This window comes from Ziziphus jujuba, chromosome 6, assembly GCF_031755915.1.
Source record: "Ziziphus jujuba cultivar Dongzao chromosome 6, ASM3175591v1".
NCBI classification, from domain to species: domain Eukaryota; kingdom Viridiplantae; phylum Streptophyta; class Magnoliopsida; order Rosales; family Rhamnaceae; genus Ziziphus; species Ziziphus jujuba.
Window position 1 is genome coordinate 19,937,328 of NC_083384.1, and position 16,168 is coordinate 19,953,495.

Sequence of the window (16,168 nt, forward strand, 5' to 3'; positions counted from 1 at the left end):
TCAATTTAAAATTTAAAAGATTTTAAAAATATTTAGAAATTTAGATGTATTAATTTATATTTTTTAAAAATTTATATAAGTCAAATAATATTAAATTCAGATTTTAATGGATTCATATATTTTCAATTAGTATTTTGTAAAAAAATTTTAAAATCTACAGTATTCAAAAAGTTATTAATTTTAAATAAATTTTAAAAAATAGCAGATTTTAATGAATATAAAATGATTTTAAAAATAAAATTATGAAAAAAATTGTTAATATGAAATCCAACTTTTATTTCAAAAATTTTCTATAATTTTTATAAATTTTTTATACAATTTATAAAATTGCATAACAATCCATAAAAATTTTTAAAATCTATAATTCATTTTAAATTTATTAAATTCTAAATTAAATATATCTCTAAAAAGCTAATAAATAAAATCTTAACTACAAATCCATAATGACATTTTTTCAAAAATTAACTTTAAAAAGTAAAATTTTAAAGTATAAATTTAACGGTCATTTTCATAATTTTTTTTCATTTTCTTATATGTATAAAAAATAAGGTCAAGATATAGTCCAAAAACATTGTGTGATTGTGTACCCAAAGAGGTCATAGAAATTGTCTTGTATAATAAGTTAAACCAAATAACGATCATCACTAGAAAGTGATTTTTAAGACCAAGACAGATGATAAAATCACCTACTCGAATCCGGTCAACAAAAACTTGAACTAATGGAATTCAATCTATTTTTTTTTTAAGAATTTTTTTTTTCTTTTCCCTAATAAACAAACCCAAAAATTATAAAATTTGTTCAACCCCAGATACTGTTTTCTAAACAATTTTAATAATCAGAAAAAAGAAAAAAGACTCAGTGGTTTACCCACCCATTAATATTAGCTTACCAAATAATAGTCAGAATCTCCCATAAAAGGCTCTTTCACGGCAGAATCTTCTTATCTTTCTCATCAATTTCTTGTTGATTTCGATCTCATCTAAGTCCACGTTTCAATATTTTATAATTAATTTTATTATTATTATCATTATTTTTTGTTTTTTATTTTTTATTTTTTTGAATCCTGTGCTCTTAATAAAGCTGATTATTTTCCCTTTTCTTCGAATCCCAAGGTCCAAATTCCAAAATAACTAACAAACGGAAATAACTATGTTTCCGTTTTGCCGTTGTCACTCCATCTTCTTCGTCCTCTTCCTCTTCATCCTCTCCCTTTCCTGCCCTTGCTTTCCCGCCAGAACCATACCGGACAAAGTAACCGTCATAACGTCCGAAGTTCACAACGCCACGTGGCACGATTTCACAAGGTTCCTCGATGCCTGCAAGGGAAGCCAAGTCAGCGGCATGTCGGAGCTCAAGAAGTACTTCCACCGTTTCGGCTACCTCTCCTCCTCCTCGTCGGTAACCGAAACGAATTTCACCGATTGTTTCGATACTCAATTCGAATCGGCTGTGATTCTTTACCAGACCATGCTCGGCTTACCGGTAACCGGAAAGCTAGACTCCGACACAATATCCACCATCATGTCGCCGCGGTGCGGCGTCAGCGACTCCGCGCATAATAATATTAGTGACAATAAATCGCCGCTTCATGCGACTCGTCACTACGCTTACTTCTACGGCAAACCAAGGTGGGGTCGGTCGTCGCCGATGACACTCTCGTACGCTTTTTCACCCAACAACATGATCGAATACTTGAGCTTATCGGACATCCGTACAATCTTCAGTCGGTCTTTCTCGAGGTGGTCAGCGGTGATTCCGGTGAACTTTACCGAGACAGACGCATACGAATCGGCGGATATAAAAATCGGGTTTTACCAGGGCGATCACGGCGACGGAGAACCGTTCGATGGGGTTTTGGGAGTGCTGGCTCATGCCTTTTCGCCAGAAAATGGGAGGTTCCACCTGGACAAGAGTGAATCATGGGCCGTTGATTTCAAATCAGATAAGTCAAAAGTGGCAGTTGATTTGGAGTCGGTGGCTACGCATGAGATTGGGCATGTATTGGGGCTGGCCCACTCTTACGTGCGAGAAGCGGTTATGTATCCTAGCTTAAGTCCAAGAACGAAGAAAGTTGACCTGAAGATGGATGACGTGGCAGGTGTTCAAGCTCTCTACGGGTCCAACCCTAATTTCAAGTTCAGCTCTTTGTTAGAGTCTGAAAATTCTTACAATCAAGCTTTTGGTTTCTCGAACAAATTCTCTTACTGGACCTTTTCTTTCTCAGTGATAGTTTTTATATTTTTCCTGGCCACATAAAAAGTTGAACATCCTTTTTCTATTCTTTTTTTCTACTTTTTTTTTTATTTATTCTTTTCAAAAATTTGTTTTATATATATTCAAAAGTGCAGACACATTCACTTCCAAGAAAGTAAAGGAAATTCTTTTTATAGCCCTGCTTTTATTCTTCCAATATGATTCTTGTAATTTGATTTTTTTTTTTTTTTTGGGGGGTCTCTTTTGAGTTTTTCTTATTAATTTTTTAACTTTGGCATTTAAGTATCCCGACGTGTGAGAAACTTAGATCGAATTTAACTTTGAATCATTCAAACTTGACAACAATTTTCCTGCTTTAGAACTATGACTGTGGAAACTTCAATGATAGTGTGTCAATTCGGAAAAAGGAAAAGAGATTTTTTGTCAGAGAAAAAATATATTTGTCGCAAATAGTGACCATAACTAATGGATACATACTGATTTGTCAATGATTAATGGCCTTGTGCCATAAATTTACTTTTTCATATAGGTTTCTAATATAAAAGGTGTTGTAAATGCTGCAAGATAATAATTGTTACCTCAATCTAAATCTCATTTATAATGGTCATTAGTAATGAAAACAGTAATTTAATACAAATAGGAGAAATAGAATGATAAAATGGGATCCTTGCGGGACCGATCAATGATTATTGGTAGAATGTATCCTCAATAAATAATTCCAAATTTAAATTCTTAACTACAATATTAAAAGTAATGACAAATAAATAAAAACAACAACAACAACAGTGTAAAATGAGCTAAATAGATATGAGTTGTGGAAGGTCAATGAGTAAATCTATGAAAACGAGCACCTTTTAAGATAGTGGGTAGGAATTTCTACCCGATGATCAACACCACTTTATATTCATTGGGGTTAGAAAGAAAGAATATGCTTGACCTAAAGTTTCAGATAAAACCAAAGCATCCCTTACATTCCAAGACAAATAGTGCCAATTAATCTCTTTCGCGCGAGGCAATCTGGAAAAAGTGGAATAAGTTTCTTAAAGACTTTTCCATTACGAAAATTTTTTGGGGACTTGAAAATAAAAAGAAAATGACAATATTAGCCTGAATTTTGTAGATGTAATTATGGCTTTAATGATAATATAAGAGGAAGTAAACAAAAAAATAAAATTAAAAAATTAAAAAAAAATTGAAAAATAAAAATAAAAATGTGTAGTCTCTTGGGTTTCAAAGTCGGGTTAGAAATTTAGAATAATCAGCCTCTCATGAAACAAGTAACCATCATGGAGGGGCTGTTTGTTCCATTCTAGTCTTCCAAATTCCAAATAATGACAGGGAAAAGGGCCCACTTCCATGGAGTCACCTTTTTCGTTTGGAGTATTTCACAATCACATTGAACTAACCTTCCTGTACTTTGGCCACCAACTTTGATTTTGATTATTGAACTGGTTTTGGTGAAATAAATTAAGCTTGACAAGATTTGTGTCACTTTTCTCAGACTAAATTTCATCATTTTTCCGCCATTATCTTTTTGTAGTGTTGATTTTATAATAATAAAAAAATTAATTACAATTTAGTATTTTTTTAATTTGGAAAAGTTGTATGTTCTCCCTTCGAAAATCAAAGTTATAATTTAAATCTTTAAATATCAATTTGTTCATTTTTATTCAATTAGACATTTTATCGAATAAGATTTTAAATATAAAAAATCTAAATTGCAATATATAAAAAACAAAGGGTCTAAATTAAAATAAATTGTATTTTAATATGGAATGTCGGTTGCATAGGATAGGTCATTAGTCGCTTTTTGTCAAAAATTCCAATTAAATTAAAATATAATGAATTTAAATTTGAAAGTCTAAATTGCAATGTGAAATTTAAAAAGCCAGCAGTAGAATTTCTCCAAACTATAAAACACTAACATGTAATCAATCCAAAAATATAAAACTGAACTTATTTTATTTCCTTTTTTTTTTTTTGGGGGGGGGGGGGGGGGGTGTGTGCCGACGACTTATTGGTTTTTACGGGATTTTATTTATTTATTGTGGACAAAAATTTGTTGAGATTTGGTCAATATTTGTTTATATAATTTTGATAATGTTAACATGTTTTATACTTTTTTTTTTCTTTTGTTTAGATTGTTAATATTAACATGTTGTATAATTATAAATTAAAAATAGGAGTCTAAATTAAAAGCCTAGATTGCAATAAATTGAAAATAGGGGTCTAAGATAAAATAAACTGAATTTTTTTATAATAAAATAATATTTTATTATGGGATATTGGTTTCATGGGACAGATCATTAGCCGTTTTCTGTCAAAAGCTTCATTGGATCAAAATATAACATCTAAATTTGAAGGTCTAAATTGCTATATGATGGGGTTTGATGAGATTTATTTCTTGGTACAGGGATTTGATGAGATTTGGTCAATATTTGTTTATATAATTTTGATAATGTTAACATGTTATATATATATATATATATTTTGGTAGAACATGTTATATATATATATATTTTAGATTGTTGATGTTAACATGTTTTATACGTTTATTTTATTTGCATATATATTTTCAAGTTATTACAAAATATCTTTCAAACAAAAAAAAGAAAAAAAAGAACAAGAAAAAAAAAATTATTGCAAATTATCTGATGATGATTTTTTTTTTCTGTTCATTTCATGTCATTCTATTGGCAAACAACATCAAAAATAGTATATATTTGTATGTATTTTCACCCAAAAAATAAACATAAAAAATAATAATATTATTAACCATTGCAAATTTAATTGACAAAATAAAAATGTCCTTATTTATCGATTAAAAATGTCCATAATCTTTCAGTTTCTGAATATATAACCACATATTTTGTCTTTAAAAAGAAAAATAATCATCCATTACAATAAGTTTGTATAAATTATAGACATAATATTCATTTGTTTCAAACCATATTGGGTGAAAGAATTCAAACTTAATTATTATCTAAAAATACAGTAATTAAATGTCCTCAAACGGATCATAATATTTGAATTGAATGGCTGAACAGTGGTTTTGGATCAACAAGTTTTTGTCTTTAATCTCAATTGGCTGCTTCTAAGTTTCAAAATTTGTAATTGTTTCTATTTTATTTTGATTTCAATTTAAACTTCATTTTCAATTTTTCAATTAATTAGATTCTCAATTTTAATCTCTTCTTTTAACATAAATGAAAAACCTAATGAAGATTTTTCACAAAATAAATGCTTTATTATCAATCCAAAAATTTTATTGACTAAAATGTTACAAAGAATTCTCTACCATAAAATTAAACTAATTAAAATTAAAGTAAAATTAAGGATTTTAATTTAAAAAAATTGAAAATGAAAGCCTAAATTGGAAGTAAAATAAAATTTGAAGCATTCCATTCAAACAAATGAAACTTTGGGATACTTAATTGAAATTAGGGGCAACTTTTTTTTTTTTTCTTTTTTTGTTTTCTTTTAATAGTTACCGATTTGGTTAATATTTTATTCAATTTTACGTTTCCTCAAAATTCTGTTCATATTTTTTAAATTACCATTATTTTACGATATAAAAAGATTATAAATAAAAATCTAACCAAAAAAACCAAAAAAAACTTCTGGAGTATCGTGTTCGTATCCAACCGAATAATAAGCCAACGCAACGAAGCCAAAGCCCAAAGTAGAGCCAATAGGGTCGTGAATGCCGAAATGCTCTAAAACCCTAAACCCTCCCGCCGTATAGTGCTCATCGATCCATTAAAACCCTTTTCAATTCAATCAAATTTCAGAGACCTATTTAGCTTCTTCATCATCACCATCCACCTTCTGATCCATAATGGCCTCAGCTTGCAGAAGATTGACCAGCAGAGCCTCGTTCTCCTCCATTAAATCTGCCTTCAGATCCAACGTCCGTACATCTGCCCTCAAGCCTCCCTCTTCCACTTCTTCCTCTTCCTTCGCTCTCCCAACCAAATCTAATTCTATCCCTGTTCGCCGCTTCTCACTGACTAGGTTTTTTATTTTTTATTTTTTTTTTGTGGGTTTAAAATTCTGAATTCTGATATAATTTCTGGGTGTTTTTTGTTTAATTTTGTTGTTTTTCGTGAATGGCAGGTCTCCAGCTGAATTGGGATGCATGCAGTCGCTTTTGCCACTCCACAGTGCGGTTGCGGCGTCGAGAATGACGTCGTGCCTGAGCACAACCTCAAGGAGTTGCCGAGCTCTTTTACAGGGTACACTCTGCTGCACCTCTCCCGGCCTCTAATATGAAAATTTTTCTTTCTTTTTAACTGTGAGTAGCTTTTTTGCTTCTCCTACGATTGGATCCCAAACCCATTTTTTGGCCCATTTCTTCTAGTTCTTGCTTCTTCTTTTTTTTTTTTTTTTTGGGTTTTGTTTTATGCATCTTCATTATATTATCTTTAGTGGTTGCTTAATTGGGTTATCTGCAAATTAATTGTAGGATGCTTAATCCTTGTTAGAAAATTTTTGTTATGCAAGGAACAAGTTGGAATTACATTACTGGAATCTATAAAAGTGGTTGATTTACTTTTCGGAAGCAAATAGCAAAAGTTAACCGGTGCACTTGGCCGAAGCTAAATGTAGTATTTCTATTTCTAAAGTAAATGTAATCAGGCAGGTGGACCTTTAGGACCTTGTAGTACTCCAGAAAATTTTTTTTAAGATTGGGTTGTCGATAGGAGTTTCTTTCTGTAAGAGTGTGATGGATCTGTGCTGGCTATTTCAATGAGCTTGTATATATTGAGAATAAGACAGTTTAATACGGTCAAACAGGCTGAAAAAGTGCTTTTGATTTGGTGTGCTATCTGACTGGATTATTTGGTTCCTGCAGGCACATAATATTTAAAGAAATAAACTGGGAATTTACTGGACCTGCTAGTTATGGCTCACTGCATCATTATCAAGTATGAATCAATGTTCTCCGTTAGAAACAAAACCCTAGAAATGTTTAATCATGTTAGTTTAGAGACATATGTTCCATAATCACTTGATTTTACAATGGTTGATTATTGTACCACTACTTCAAAGATTTAGTACGAGCTTGGATTTCCAATGGAGATGGAAGTTTCATTTTTATTTTTTTTGGCCATGTTTTTCATTATTGTACTCTTTATGTTACTTGCACCTGTCTGTTTTTAAGATTATGCTACCAGTTTCATAAGTGAAAACATTTAGTTTGCCTACAAATAAGTATCAGATGCTGTTCTTGTGGAAAATGCTAGAATCTTCTGTGGGTCTTAACTGGGTTTACCATATTTCTAGCAGTTGTAATTAAAGTGGAAGTTTCCTTCTTCTTCTTTTTTTTTCCTTGTCATGTTTTCATCATTATACTCGCAATGTTACTTGCATATCTGTTTTAAGATTATGCTACCAGTTTCATAAGTTAGTGTTAATTTAGCCTGCAAATAAGTATCCGATGGCGTTCTTGTGGTAAATGCTAGAATTTTTTATGGGCCTTAACTGTGTTTAGCATATTTCTAGCTGTTTTAGCTATGTTGCTTTTCCTTCTAATCTTTTCACTGTGAAAAAAGTTAATGTAGTCTGCATCACTTTGGTTATGACTTAAACATTTCAATATCATATAAGGTCCCATAAGCAAGGTTATGTGAACTTAAGGGGAGAACAAAATCGGAAAGCTAGTACAAGTATTGTGACTTTATTTTCTTGAACTTAAAGAGTGATTCAATTGCAAGTGAATAAGATACCCTGATACCAATATTGTTCCTTTTCCCCAGATGGCATTGATGGTACGTGAGATATCTGTGCTATATTTGGAGGTGGGCACTGTCAACTATGCTTCATGTCAGAGTAGAAACAATTTAGAAAGTGCTTTAGATGTCTCTTGAGCCATTGCGATTCGAGTCTGTATCTAGCCATTTCTATTATCTAGTAAAAGCAAGTTGAATGGGCAGGAAAATGGGGATTCAAATAAATTATTTTCTATAGAATATAGCATTGGACACGATTGACCTTATCACCACATTTTCTGGAGCACTCACCATGAGTTGTTTTGTTCAATGAAATTAGAATGCTATGTTTCTTTGCATGGTTTCCCATGTTTAAGGCATGGTATCGCTTGTGTGTTCTGATTCAAGTATTCTGTTTTGCTTCAGAGCTTGGTTTGTCAGTTCCAAGGTGACTTGGAAGCCTGCTGTCTCTGTGCTAGAAGTTCATGAAGAATGAAGAAGCAAGATTTTGTAGTTTTTGCCAACTGAAACTCCTGTGTTTTTCATGGAATCAAAGTGACCCTATTCTTATTCTTAAGAAATGATACAGTGCTTACAAATAAGAATCAATTTGCTGTTCAAAACTTTCTTCTTCTGTACACATTTAAATTGGCAAACAATTTTATCTTCCTACAGCATTCGTCCTTCCCAGCTAAAGCCTGGTGTATCCTCTTTAATGCCTGGCTTTCAGAATTTTATATTCAAGCCTATGTCTGTTTCACATTAGTCGTTCCTGCTGCTAATTTTTGCTTGTGAAGTTTTGTATCTTAAGTGCTTGATCTTGCAATAATTTTCTGATGGCAAATAACGAGTGGAAGAAAATCAATGTTCCATTTACTAAACCAGAGCACAATTTAAGTGACAGTATCTTTACGGATTGTCCATTGATCACATTAGAGGTTCTTTATACAAATTTTTGCAAAACTGGGGATTTCCCAGCTGCTAAGCTGTTTTCTGAAACAAGCACAAGGATTTATTTTTATTTTAATGTTTTTGGCATTCGCCAAGGGCACTTATTATCATAAAACCAATTAACAAAATCTTGAATCCCTCTCAACTTGTATGTGGTTATCATTTTTTGCAAGTATACATGTTTTTGGGAATTGGGAAGCCAGGGAGGGGCATGAAAACCTGCCACTGAGGCTTTTTCCCCAATAGCCACAAATTCCCCACAAACAAATGCTGGAAGGATCAGGAATGCTGTAACCATTTAGCCTCTAATAACCTGATTCTTCTGGAGGTCTATCAAACCAGCCTTATCTTGCTTGACAAGTATTAAACCCTGTTCCAAATCTAATTACAACATGCCCTGCCTCAATCTGGTATTAATATATGATAAGAACCTAGGATGATATCTTCCTAAACCCATAACAAAGATTGATTTAAACCATTTAATTACAAGTTATCAATGGAAGGCCTCGACCCGTTACCTATATTTGAGGTAAGAACCTTGGTATGGTGAATAAGTCACAATAGGATACGGAATAACCTATTGATAAGTCAAATTTGAATTCCACAAGCAAAACTTGAAAAGCGATATGGTTCTTAAAGAATCAAGAAAATTACTCTTACTTTGAATCAAAATTGTAATCTGATTTTTATTCATAACTTTTGTGCCTTTAAATAACCAAAATAAATTACAAAGCTTTCCTAAATTTGCTAAAAATAATTATGGAATAATTATGGACGAAAATTAGGTTTAGGAAACCTAATTTTGATAGGTTTGGAAAATCTAATGTGGTTAGGTTTAGGAAACCTAATTAATCTCCTAGTTTCCTAATAAAAATATAAAAGTAATTTAAAAACTTAATAAAACTAAAAACTAAATTAGGAAAACAAAATAGGCAACATGCCAAAATCCAATCAAGACATAAAATAAAAACTAATATTTCCTAATTATAAAATTCAGCCAATGCCATGTAGGCACATATCACCCTCCACATGGCAAAAGTGTCATGTCACTATATGATGCCACATCACCATCCATGTCATCAAATCCTGCCACATCACCATATTGTTGGATTCCATGCGTTAAGTTTTTTTTCATGTTAGCATCCTCTGTTCCAATCATATGGATCAATTTTGATTCATCTTCAGTAATGAACTTGTTTCCTTTGGATGTGAACACCTCTTGGATTAAACCATTTAGTGCTTCTTTAAATCTCTTTGCTCTTGCCCTAGTTATTTGTCCCGTAGAGATTTGAAGTAGCTCTGGACTCTATCTTGAGATGCTCCTGGTCATGTCCTCATCAATATGAGTCTGTCAGCTTGATGTTGTTCTCCTCTTCACAAGAGGACCTTGATAATGGTTTTGAAATTGTAAAATATTTTGGGTTTGTTAAATCATTTTGTTTCCTCACTCTTCACAAGAGGACCATGATAATGGTTTTGAAATTGTAAAATAGTTCGGATTTGCCATATTATTTTGTTTCCTCATTCTTCTCGACAGAATCCTCGTTCTCAAACTTGCAATTTGGGAATTTCATCTTCAAAGCAAGCAACTGTGGCTAACATGATCCTTCTCAGCAAAATGCTGTATTTGATCTCCAGTATGATCAATAAAGAGAAGTTTCAGGGAAATACGATTCCAAACTCTTGACAAAGACAAATAGTGTACAAAGTAAATCCGCATGTCTTTTCATTTCCTCTTTTGATTGCTGCCACTTAAAGAACAGTAGAATATCCACGACTTCTTTAATCTAATTCAAAAGTCGAAATTATAGCCTCATCCAAAGATAGAAACTTGGATTAACATCTTCTACCTCAATCCAACTATAACCAACTCCTTTTCTCATTGCTCTCTCCATCATCAACTTCCTAACTGCCCTAACATCTTCCCATTTTCCATAATATGCAGATATGTTAGACAGCACAATATACAAATATTCATTATCACACCCCAATTCTATCACCTTCCCAGCTACAGTTTTGGCCGTTCTTAAATCCTTACATGCCTCACATGCACCAAGAAATGCCCTCCATACCAACCCACATGCCCCAAACCCCAGTTCATATATCATCCTTTTTGCCCTCAATAGCTCTCCTCTTTGTCCCATTAGTCGAACCATACAGCAACAGTGCTCGACAGTCGGTTCAATCCCACAATCCTGGATCATCAATTTAAAGTACTGCATTATGATTTCCAAAGGTATTCCATTATGTGAACAGCCAGATAAAACATTAAGAAACGTGATTTCATCTGGTTGTATGTTTCTTTCCATTTTTAGCTGCTCAAACAAGCAGATCACGTTTGAAGAATTGCCATTGTGAGCATAGCCAGTGATCATGGCATTCCAAGTCACCAAATTCTTTTCAGGAAGTGATTTAAATATTGATTCAGAATTCTTTACCTGCCCACATTTGGAGTACATATCAATCAGAGCACTCCCCACAACAGCGGATGTTTCCAAACCGCATTTTATAGTACAGCAGTGGATCAACATTCCCCATGTTAGAGCCGAAAGGCCTGCGACTCCACTTAAAATGCTTGAAAATGTGAACTGGTCCATTTCTATATTCTTTGAATGCATTTTGTAGAAGAGATCCAGAGCTTCTTGTGCTCGATTCCTGTTTACATATCCTGTTATGATTGAGTTCCATGAAGATGAATTTGGGTTTGGCATTGTTGATAACATCTTGATAGCATCTTCTATGTCTCCAAACTGAGCGAAGCCAAATATCAATTCATTATACGAAAGCGTATTAGGACTAGGCATTTGTTGCAAAAAGCCGACTGCTTGTATTAAGCTTCCATTTCTAGTATTTGCCGCTATTACTGAATTCCAAGAAATAGTGTCCTTATGAACCATCTTATTAAACACAAGGACTGCCTCCTCAACAGACCCACATTTACCATACATACCAATCAAGCAATTAGAAGGAACAATGGTACTTTCTACACCTAATTTTACAACCTTGGAGTGAATTGATTTGCCCAACTGCAAAAAACTTAAATGGCCACAGGCAGTTAAAGCGGCTGTCAATGAATATGAATCTGCAGAAATGTTAGACCTGTCAAGCTCATAAAAGAAGCTCAATGCTTTACGAAACTTCCCACAATGCACGCAGCCAGAAATCAAAGAATTCCAAGAGACAACACTTGGGTGAGGAATATCAACAAATACTTTCTGGGCATCAGTCAGTAAGTCAATTCTTATGTAAAAGCCAATAAGGGCAGTGGAAACAAAGACATTGGAGCTAAACCCAGATCGAAGAATGTAGCTATGAAGCTGCTGACCATAAAAATTCCAGCCCAGCTTCATCGAAGCTTGGACCAGGTGGACCAGAGCGTACTCATTTGGTCTAATACCAGAACCGAGCATCTCGGAGGCCTCAAACAAAGTCTGCGCAGTTTTGGAGTAATTTTTGGCAAGAGCGAAAATGAGATTGGTCCATGAGTCATAGGATTCACTTTGGGGAGCTTCACCATAGTCGGCAAAATGGTTATGAAGGTGAATATTTGAGCTAATGTATTTTCCACAAAACAAATGGGGATGTTTTTGTTTCTGTATGTATTTGCGGGCACTCTTAAAGAGAGATCTTTGCATAGCTTTTGCAAATAGAGCACCGTGATAAATTAACCGCTTTTAATATTAACCCTTCTGTATGTTTTTGCGGGCACTCTTAAAAGAGAGATCTTTGCAAAGCCTTTGCAAATAGAGCACCGTGACAAATTAACCGCTTTTAATATTGACCTGATAATATGCTTGTAAAGTAATTTCACCGTTGCTTGTTACTTATGATCCAACCTTCCTGGTTCAAAGTTGGGTGTGGGCCCCAGGTAGTTTAGGCACCCCAATAGTTTAGGCAGGTGGATATTGGGAATAGTTGATTATTATTATTATTATATAGAAGTGCTGGATGAACTGTAGAAAAATTTCAAAACAGTTCCATGATTTTCAAATCTCAATAATGTCTTTATTGAATGTTATTTCATTTTTTAAGAACAAATTTTATCGAAATTTCTCTCTACTTTGTCTTCCTCTTCTATGCTTCATTGTCAGAATTTAAACAAATGGCATCGTTGGTGAGCCACGGTGTACCTTCTCCGGCGGCGCTTCTCACTGGTGACCCAATCATAGTTCTAAGCCAACGACAATTCTCTTTGCCCTCTCTCTGCCTTTGCTTTCTTTCCCTCCCTCTCTCTTCTCGCCGATCTCAAGCCATTTTTCCTACAATAAGCTCTTTTTTTTCTTTTTTCTTCATTTTTAATTCATTCCCTTTGTTCCTCGTCATATATGTCTCTGATCTTCCAATCAGGTATTTATTTATTTATTTATTTTTTTGGCAGCATTGCATTCTCTCTCTCTCACTCCTCTCGATTCCATTGGCTCATAGCTTACGTTAAGCAATTTTGGTCTCTGTTTGATTTTTTTTTAAAAAAAAATTATTTTCAATATACTATGGACATCTGGTTATGAATATTGAAGTATTGTGAAGTGAATAAGTGATGAATTTATGTGATGCCAAGTGGAATATGTTCGATTTTGATTTGTGAATTGTGACTTGTGAAACTTAATATATGATATGTGATCTATGAAACCTAATTGAAAAATCTAGCCGAGTTCAATTAGTTGGATTAGAAAAGCACCCAAAAGTCAAGTTCATCTCTGAGTTGTTTAAATTCAGCTAACATAATAGCCAAGCATGGCAACAATAATTGGTGGTCTAGTGATTACACTCAGCAAGTTAACTGTGTTCCTGCGGCACCAACAAGATAGCAACTAGTTTGAAATGATTAGAAAGCATACCAAAGTAAAATTTGAATTTTAAAAACTAAAAAAGGAAAAAAGAAAAAAAAATACATTATGGATATTTTGGTCCTTTTAAATGCTTATGAGACTCTGTAGAAATGTTTTTGCATTGCAGAAAGAATTACTCTTTATTTTATTTATTTTTGCATATTAAGATTTGCAAAAGGTTGTTGGAGGGCTTTACCCATAATTATATGAGATTAAAATTTCAATATTGTTGTAGTTATATGACCTTGAGCTCAAGCTATTTGAGAAGAAAATATTTTTTTTTCTTATTTTTTTTAAATTTTTTTTCAAATTTAACTTACTAAATAATATTTATTATTATTATTTTTCGTATTTATTAAATATCTAAATATTTAATATTTATTTTAAATATTTGTAATATTTATATTGTTGCTTCGTACTAGATATAAACCCTAAATGAAATGATATGACATTTTATTACTAAAAAGATGTGTTCATTCGGATGTCTAGAAAAACATAATCTTTTATGGAGAAATGCAACTCCAGTAAAGGGTGTTTTCAATTTCTATTTATACAAAAAAAAATTATTATTTTTTAATGGATGCTGGTTTTTAAAAAACAAAATCTGCATATTCATACATACAAACAAGGAAAGGAAAGAAAAAAAAAAAAAGATTTGTTTGATAAAGCTTTTAGAAATTTAGTATAAAATTTCTAAATATCATATTGTTTTATCCTGGAGGCCAGTCTCATACAGAACTTTAAACATAATAGAATGGAGAAATATTGTCATTAGAAGTTTGCTAAAGCAAGACTTTATCTCAATTGTACGTAAATCAAGTCAGTTTTCTAATTACCTATAGTATAAGTTACATGTTAGCCTTATATATATTCTTCATCTTTTGCATAATTCTATACAATTAGTATTTTGTAGTTCTATTTTGTTTGATTCTCTTTGAAATTTACTAATTGTCTGTGAATTTCCCAATAAATCTTTCCTTTTGTCAAATACTCCATTTTACACTTGGCATATATTTCAAAATGTTACTTTCAAAATACAAGATTGATCCGGATTAGATCGGAATTTTTTTAAATGTAATCCAATTAAATTGGAAGGTTTTAATTTAGTCAAATTTGATTAGATAAATTTTAAATAATCAAGTTCAATTAGAGCATCTCCAATGAATTTTTGTCCATTTAAAAATCTTTTACCATATCAGATAAAAAGATATGGTTTTAAAAAAATAATCTCTAATGGTTTTGTGCGTTAGTTATATCAAGCTGATGTGACAACAAAAGAAATAGAAGCTATAAAAGACACCGTTTACCTCTGGAAGCTCCGTTAGACAAGTTGACTCATTATTTTATTTATTTTTATTGATTTTTGTTTTTTTTTTTTTAAAAAAACTCCTGGGCTTTTGGTTTTTTTATTTTTCCTTTCGCTCTAATTTTTTAATCTTCTTCTTCTTTGCTTAATTCCTTCGTTTTTATTTATTTATTTTTATCTTGTTCAACAAAATCCCAATTATTCCAAGAGATTCGAACATTATCATTAACTTTGCCTTCCCTTCCTTTGCTAACTCACTTCTCGCCTTTGAAACTTGGGTTGGATCCTTCTCACTGTGCCATAGGTGATTAAAGCCTGATTGAATTTGTGTTTATGGTTGTTTTGGATCAAATTTTCACAAAAACAAAATCCCAATTGTTCCAAGAGATTCGAACATTATCATTAACTTTGCCTTCCCTTCCTTCGCTAACTCACTTCTCGCCTTTGAAACTTGGGTTGGATCCTTCTCACTGTGCCATAGGTGATTAAAGCATGATTGAATTTGTGTTTATGGTTGTTTTGGATCAAATTTTCACAAAAGGGTAAGTCAAATTTCAAGGTTATATATATCTATTAAATTCACTATGGGAAATATTATTGTTCTTCAATAGACTCCTTGGTTTTTGGATCATCTTTTATCTTTCCCACCTCCACTTCTCCTTCGCCTCCCTTGCTTTCTAAATTTAAAAAAAAAAAAAAAATGGCAGCAGAGCCATTACAAACAAACAACAGAGAAGTAATTTTGGATTTTTTTTTTTTTTTTAAGCAAAGCATAAGAGAAAGATGATATATAAGACAAAGATGATGTTTCCGGGAATTTTGTTATAATTATGCTTATGATTTAAATTTTAACACTTTATTTGGTTTTTCTTTTTTTTTTTTTTGTTGCAAATCTTGAAACAATAGAAAAACTTGAAAAAACCATATAATGGTAATCTCTGTTGCTGTTTTTGCTCTAGGAGTAAGGTTTCCTTCCTTTTTTAATCTTTTGTTTCAAAATTATTAGTGGAATTTATGGATGATAGCCAGCTATAATGTATGTATGCTTAGTAGTTCACCTTTCATAGCTTTATACATTGATTTAAAGCAAAATTACAAGATTTAAAGTTCCCCATAAATAAAGAAAGCCAGACTTACGTTCTATTTATTTTTAAAT

General features: G+C 32.3%; 3 protein-coding genes across 10 annotated transcripts; 2 read left to right on the forward strand and 1 right to left on the reverse strand.

The window, feature by feature from the left end:
• Positions 1-806: 806 nt before the first annotated feature.
• Positions 807-2,386, forward strand: LOC107430266 (metalloendoproteinase 1-MMP). Its single transcript, XM_016041091.4, has one exon. The coding sequence runs from the start codon at positions 1,151-1,153 to the stop codon at positions 2,255-2,257; it is 1,107 nt and encodes a 368-aa protein (XP_015896577.3). The 5' UTR covers positions 807-1,150; the 3' UTR covers positions 2,258-2,386.
• Positions 2,387-5,821: 3,435 nt separating this feature from the next.
• LOC107430269 (protein NONRESPONDING TO OXYLIPINS 2, mitochondrial) lies at positions 5,822-8,736 on the forward strand. Of its 8 annotated transcripts, none has more exons than XM_060818636.1 (5): positions 5,822-6,229; positions 6,332-6,509; positions 7,071-7,143; positions 7,975-8,016; positions 8,353-8,736. In XM_060818636.1, the coding sequence occupies exons 1-2, from the start codon at positions 6,054-6,056 to the stop codon at positions 6,480-6,482; spliced, it is 327 nt and encodes a 108-aa protein (XP_060674619.1). In that variant the 5' UTR covers positions 5,822-6,053; the 3' UTR covers positions 6,483-6,509; positions 7,071-7,143; positions 7,975-8,016; positions 8,353-8,736. The 8 variants fall into 8 exon arrangements, with proteins under 8 accessions (XP_060674619.1, XP_060674618.1, XP_060674620.1 ...); XM_060818639.1 differs by having other exon boundaries at positions 5,824-6,229; positions 6,332-6,450; XM_060818635.1 differs by lacking the exon at positions 7,975-8,016.
• An 828-nt stretch (positions 8,737-9,564) lies between these two features.
• On the reverse strand, positions 9,565-12,733 carry LOC107430272 (putative pentatricopeptide repeat-containing protein At5g47460). Its single transcript, XM_048463501.2, has one exon. The coding sequence runs from the start codon at positions 12,510-12,512 to the stop codon at positions 10,683-10,685; it is 1,830 nt and encodes a 609-aa protein (XP_048319458.2). The 5' UTR covers positions 12,513-12,733; the 3' UTR covers positions 9,565-10,682.
• Between the last annotated feature and the right edge of the window lie 3,435 nt (positions 12,734-16,168).

What these genes read in the sequence shown, in the direction of transcription:
- LOC107430266 (XM_016041091.4), top strand. Translation starts at nt 1,151, where the DNA reads ATGTTTCCGTTTTGCCGTTGTCACTCCATCTTCTTCGTCCTCTTCCTC.
- LOC107430272 (XM_048463501.2), bottom strand. Translation starts at nt 12,512, where the DNA reads ATGCAAAGATCTCTCTTTAAGAGTGCCCGCAAATACATACAGAAACAA.
- LOC107430269 (XM_060818636.1), top strand. Translation starts at nt 6,054, where the DNA reads ATGGCCTCAGCTTGCAGAAGATTGACCAGCAGAGCCTCGTTCTCCTCC. An exon ending in CGCCGCTTCTCACTGACTAG is followed by an intron (nt 6,230 to 6,331) that starts GTTTTTTATTTT and finishes CGTGAATGGCAG; the next exon opens with GTCTCCAGCTGAATTGGGAT.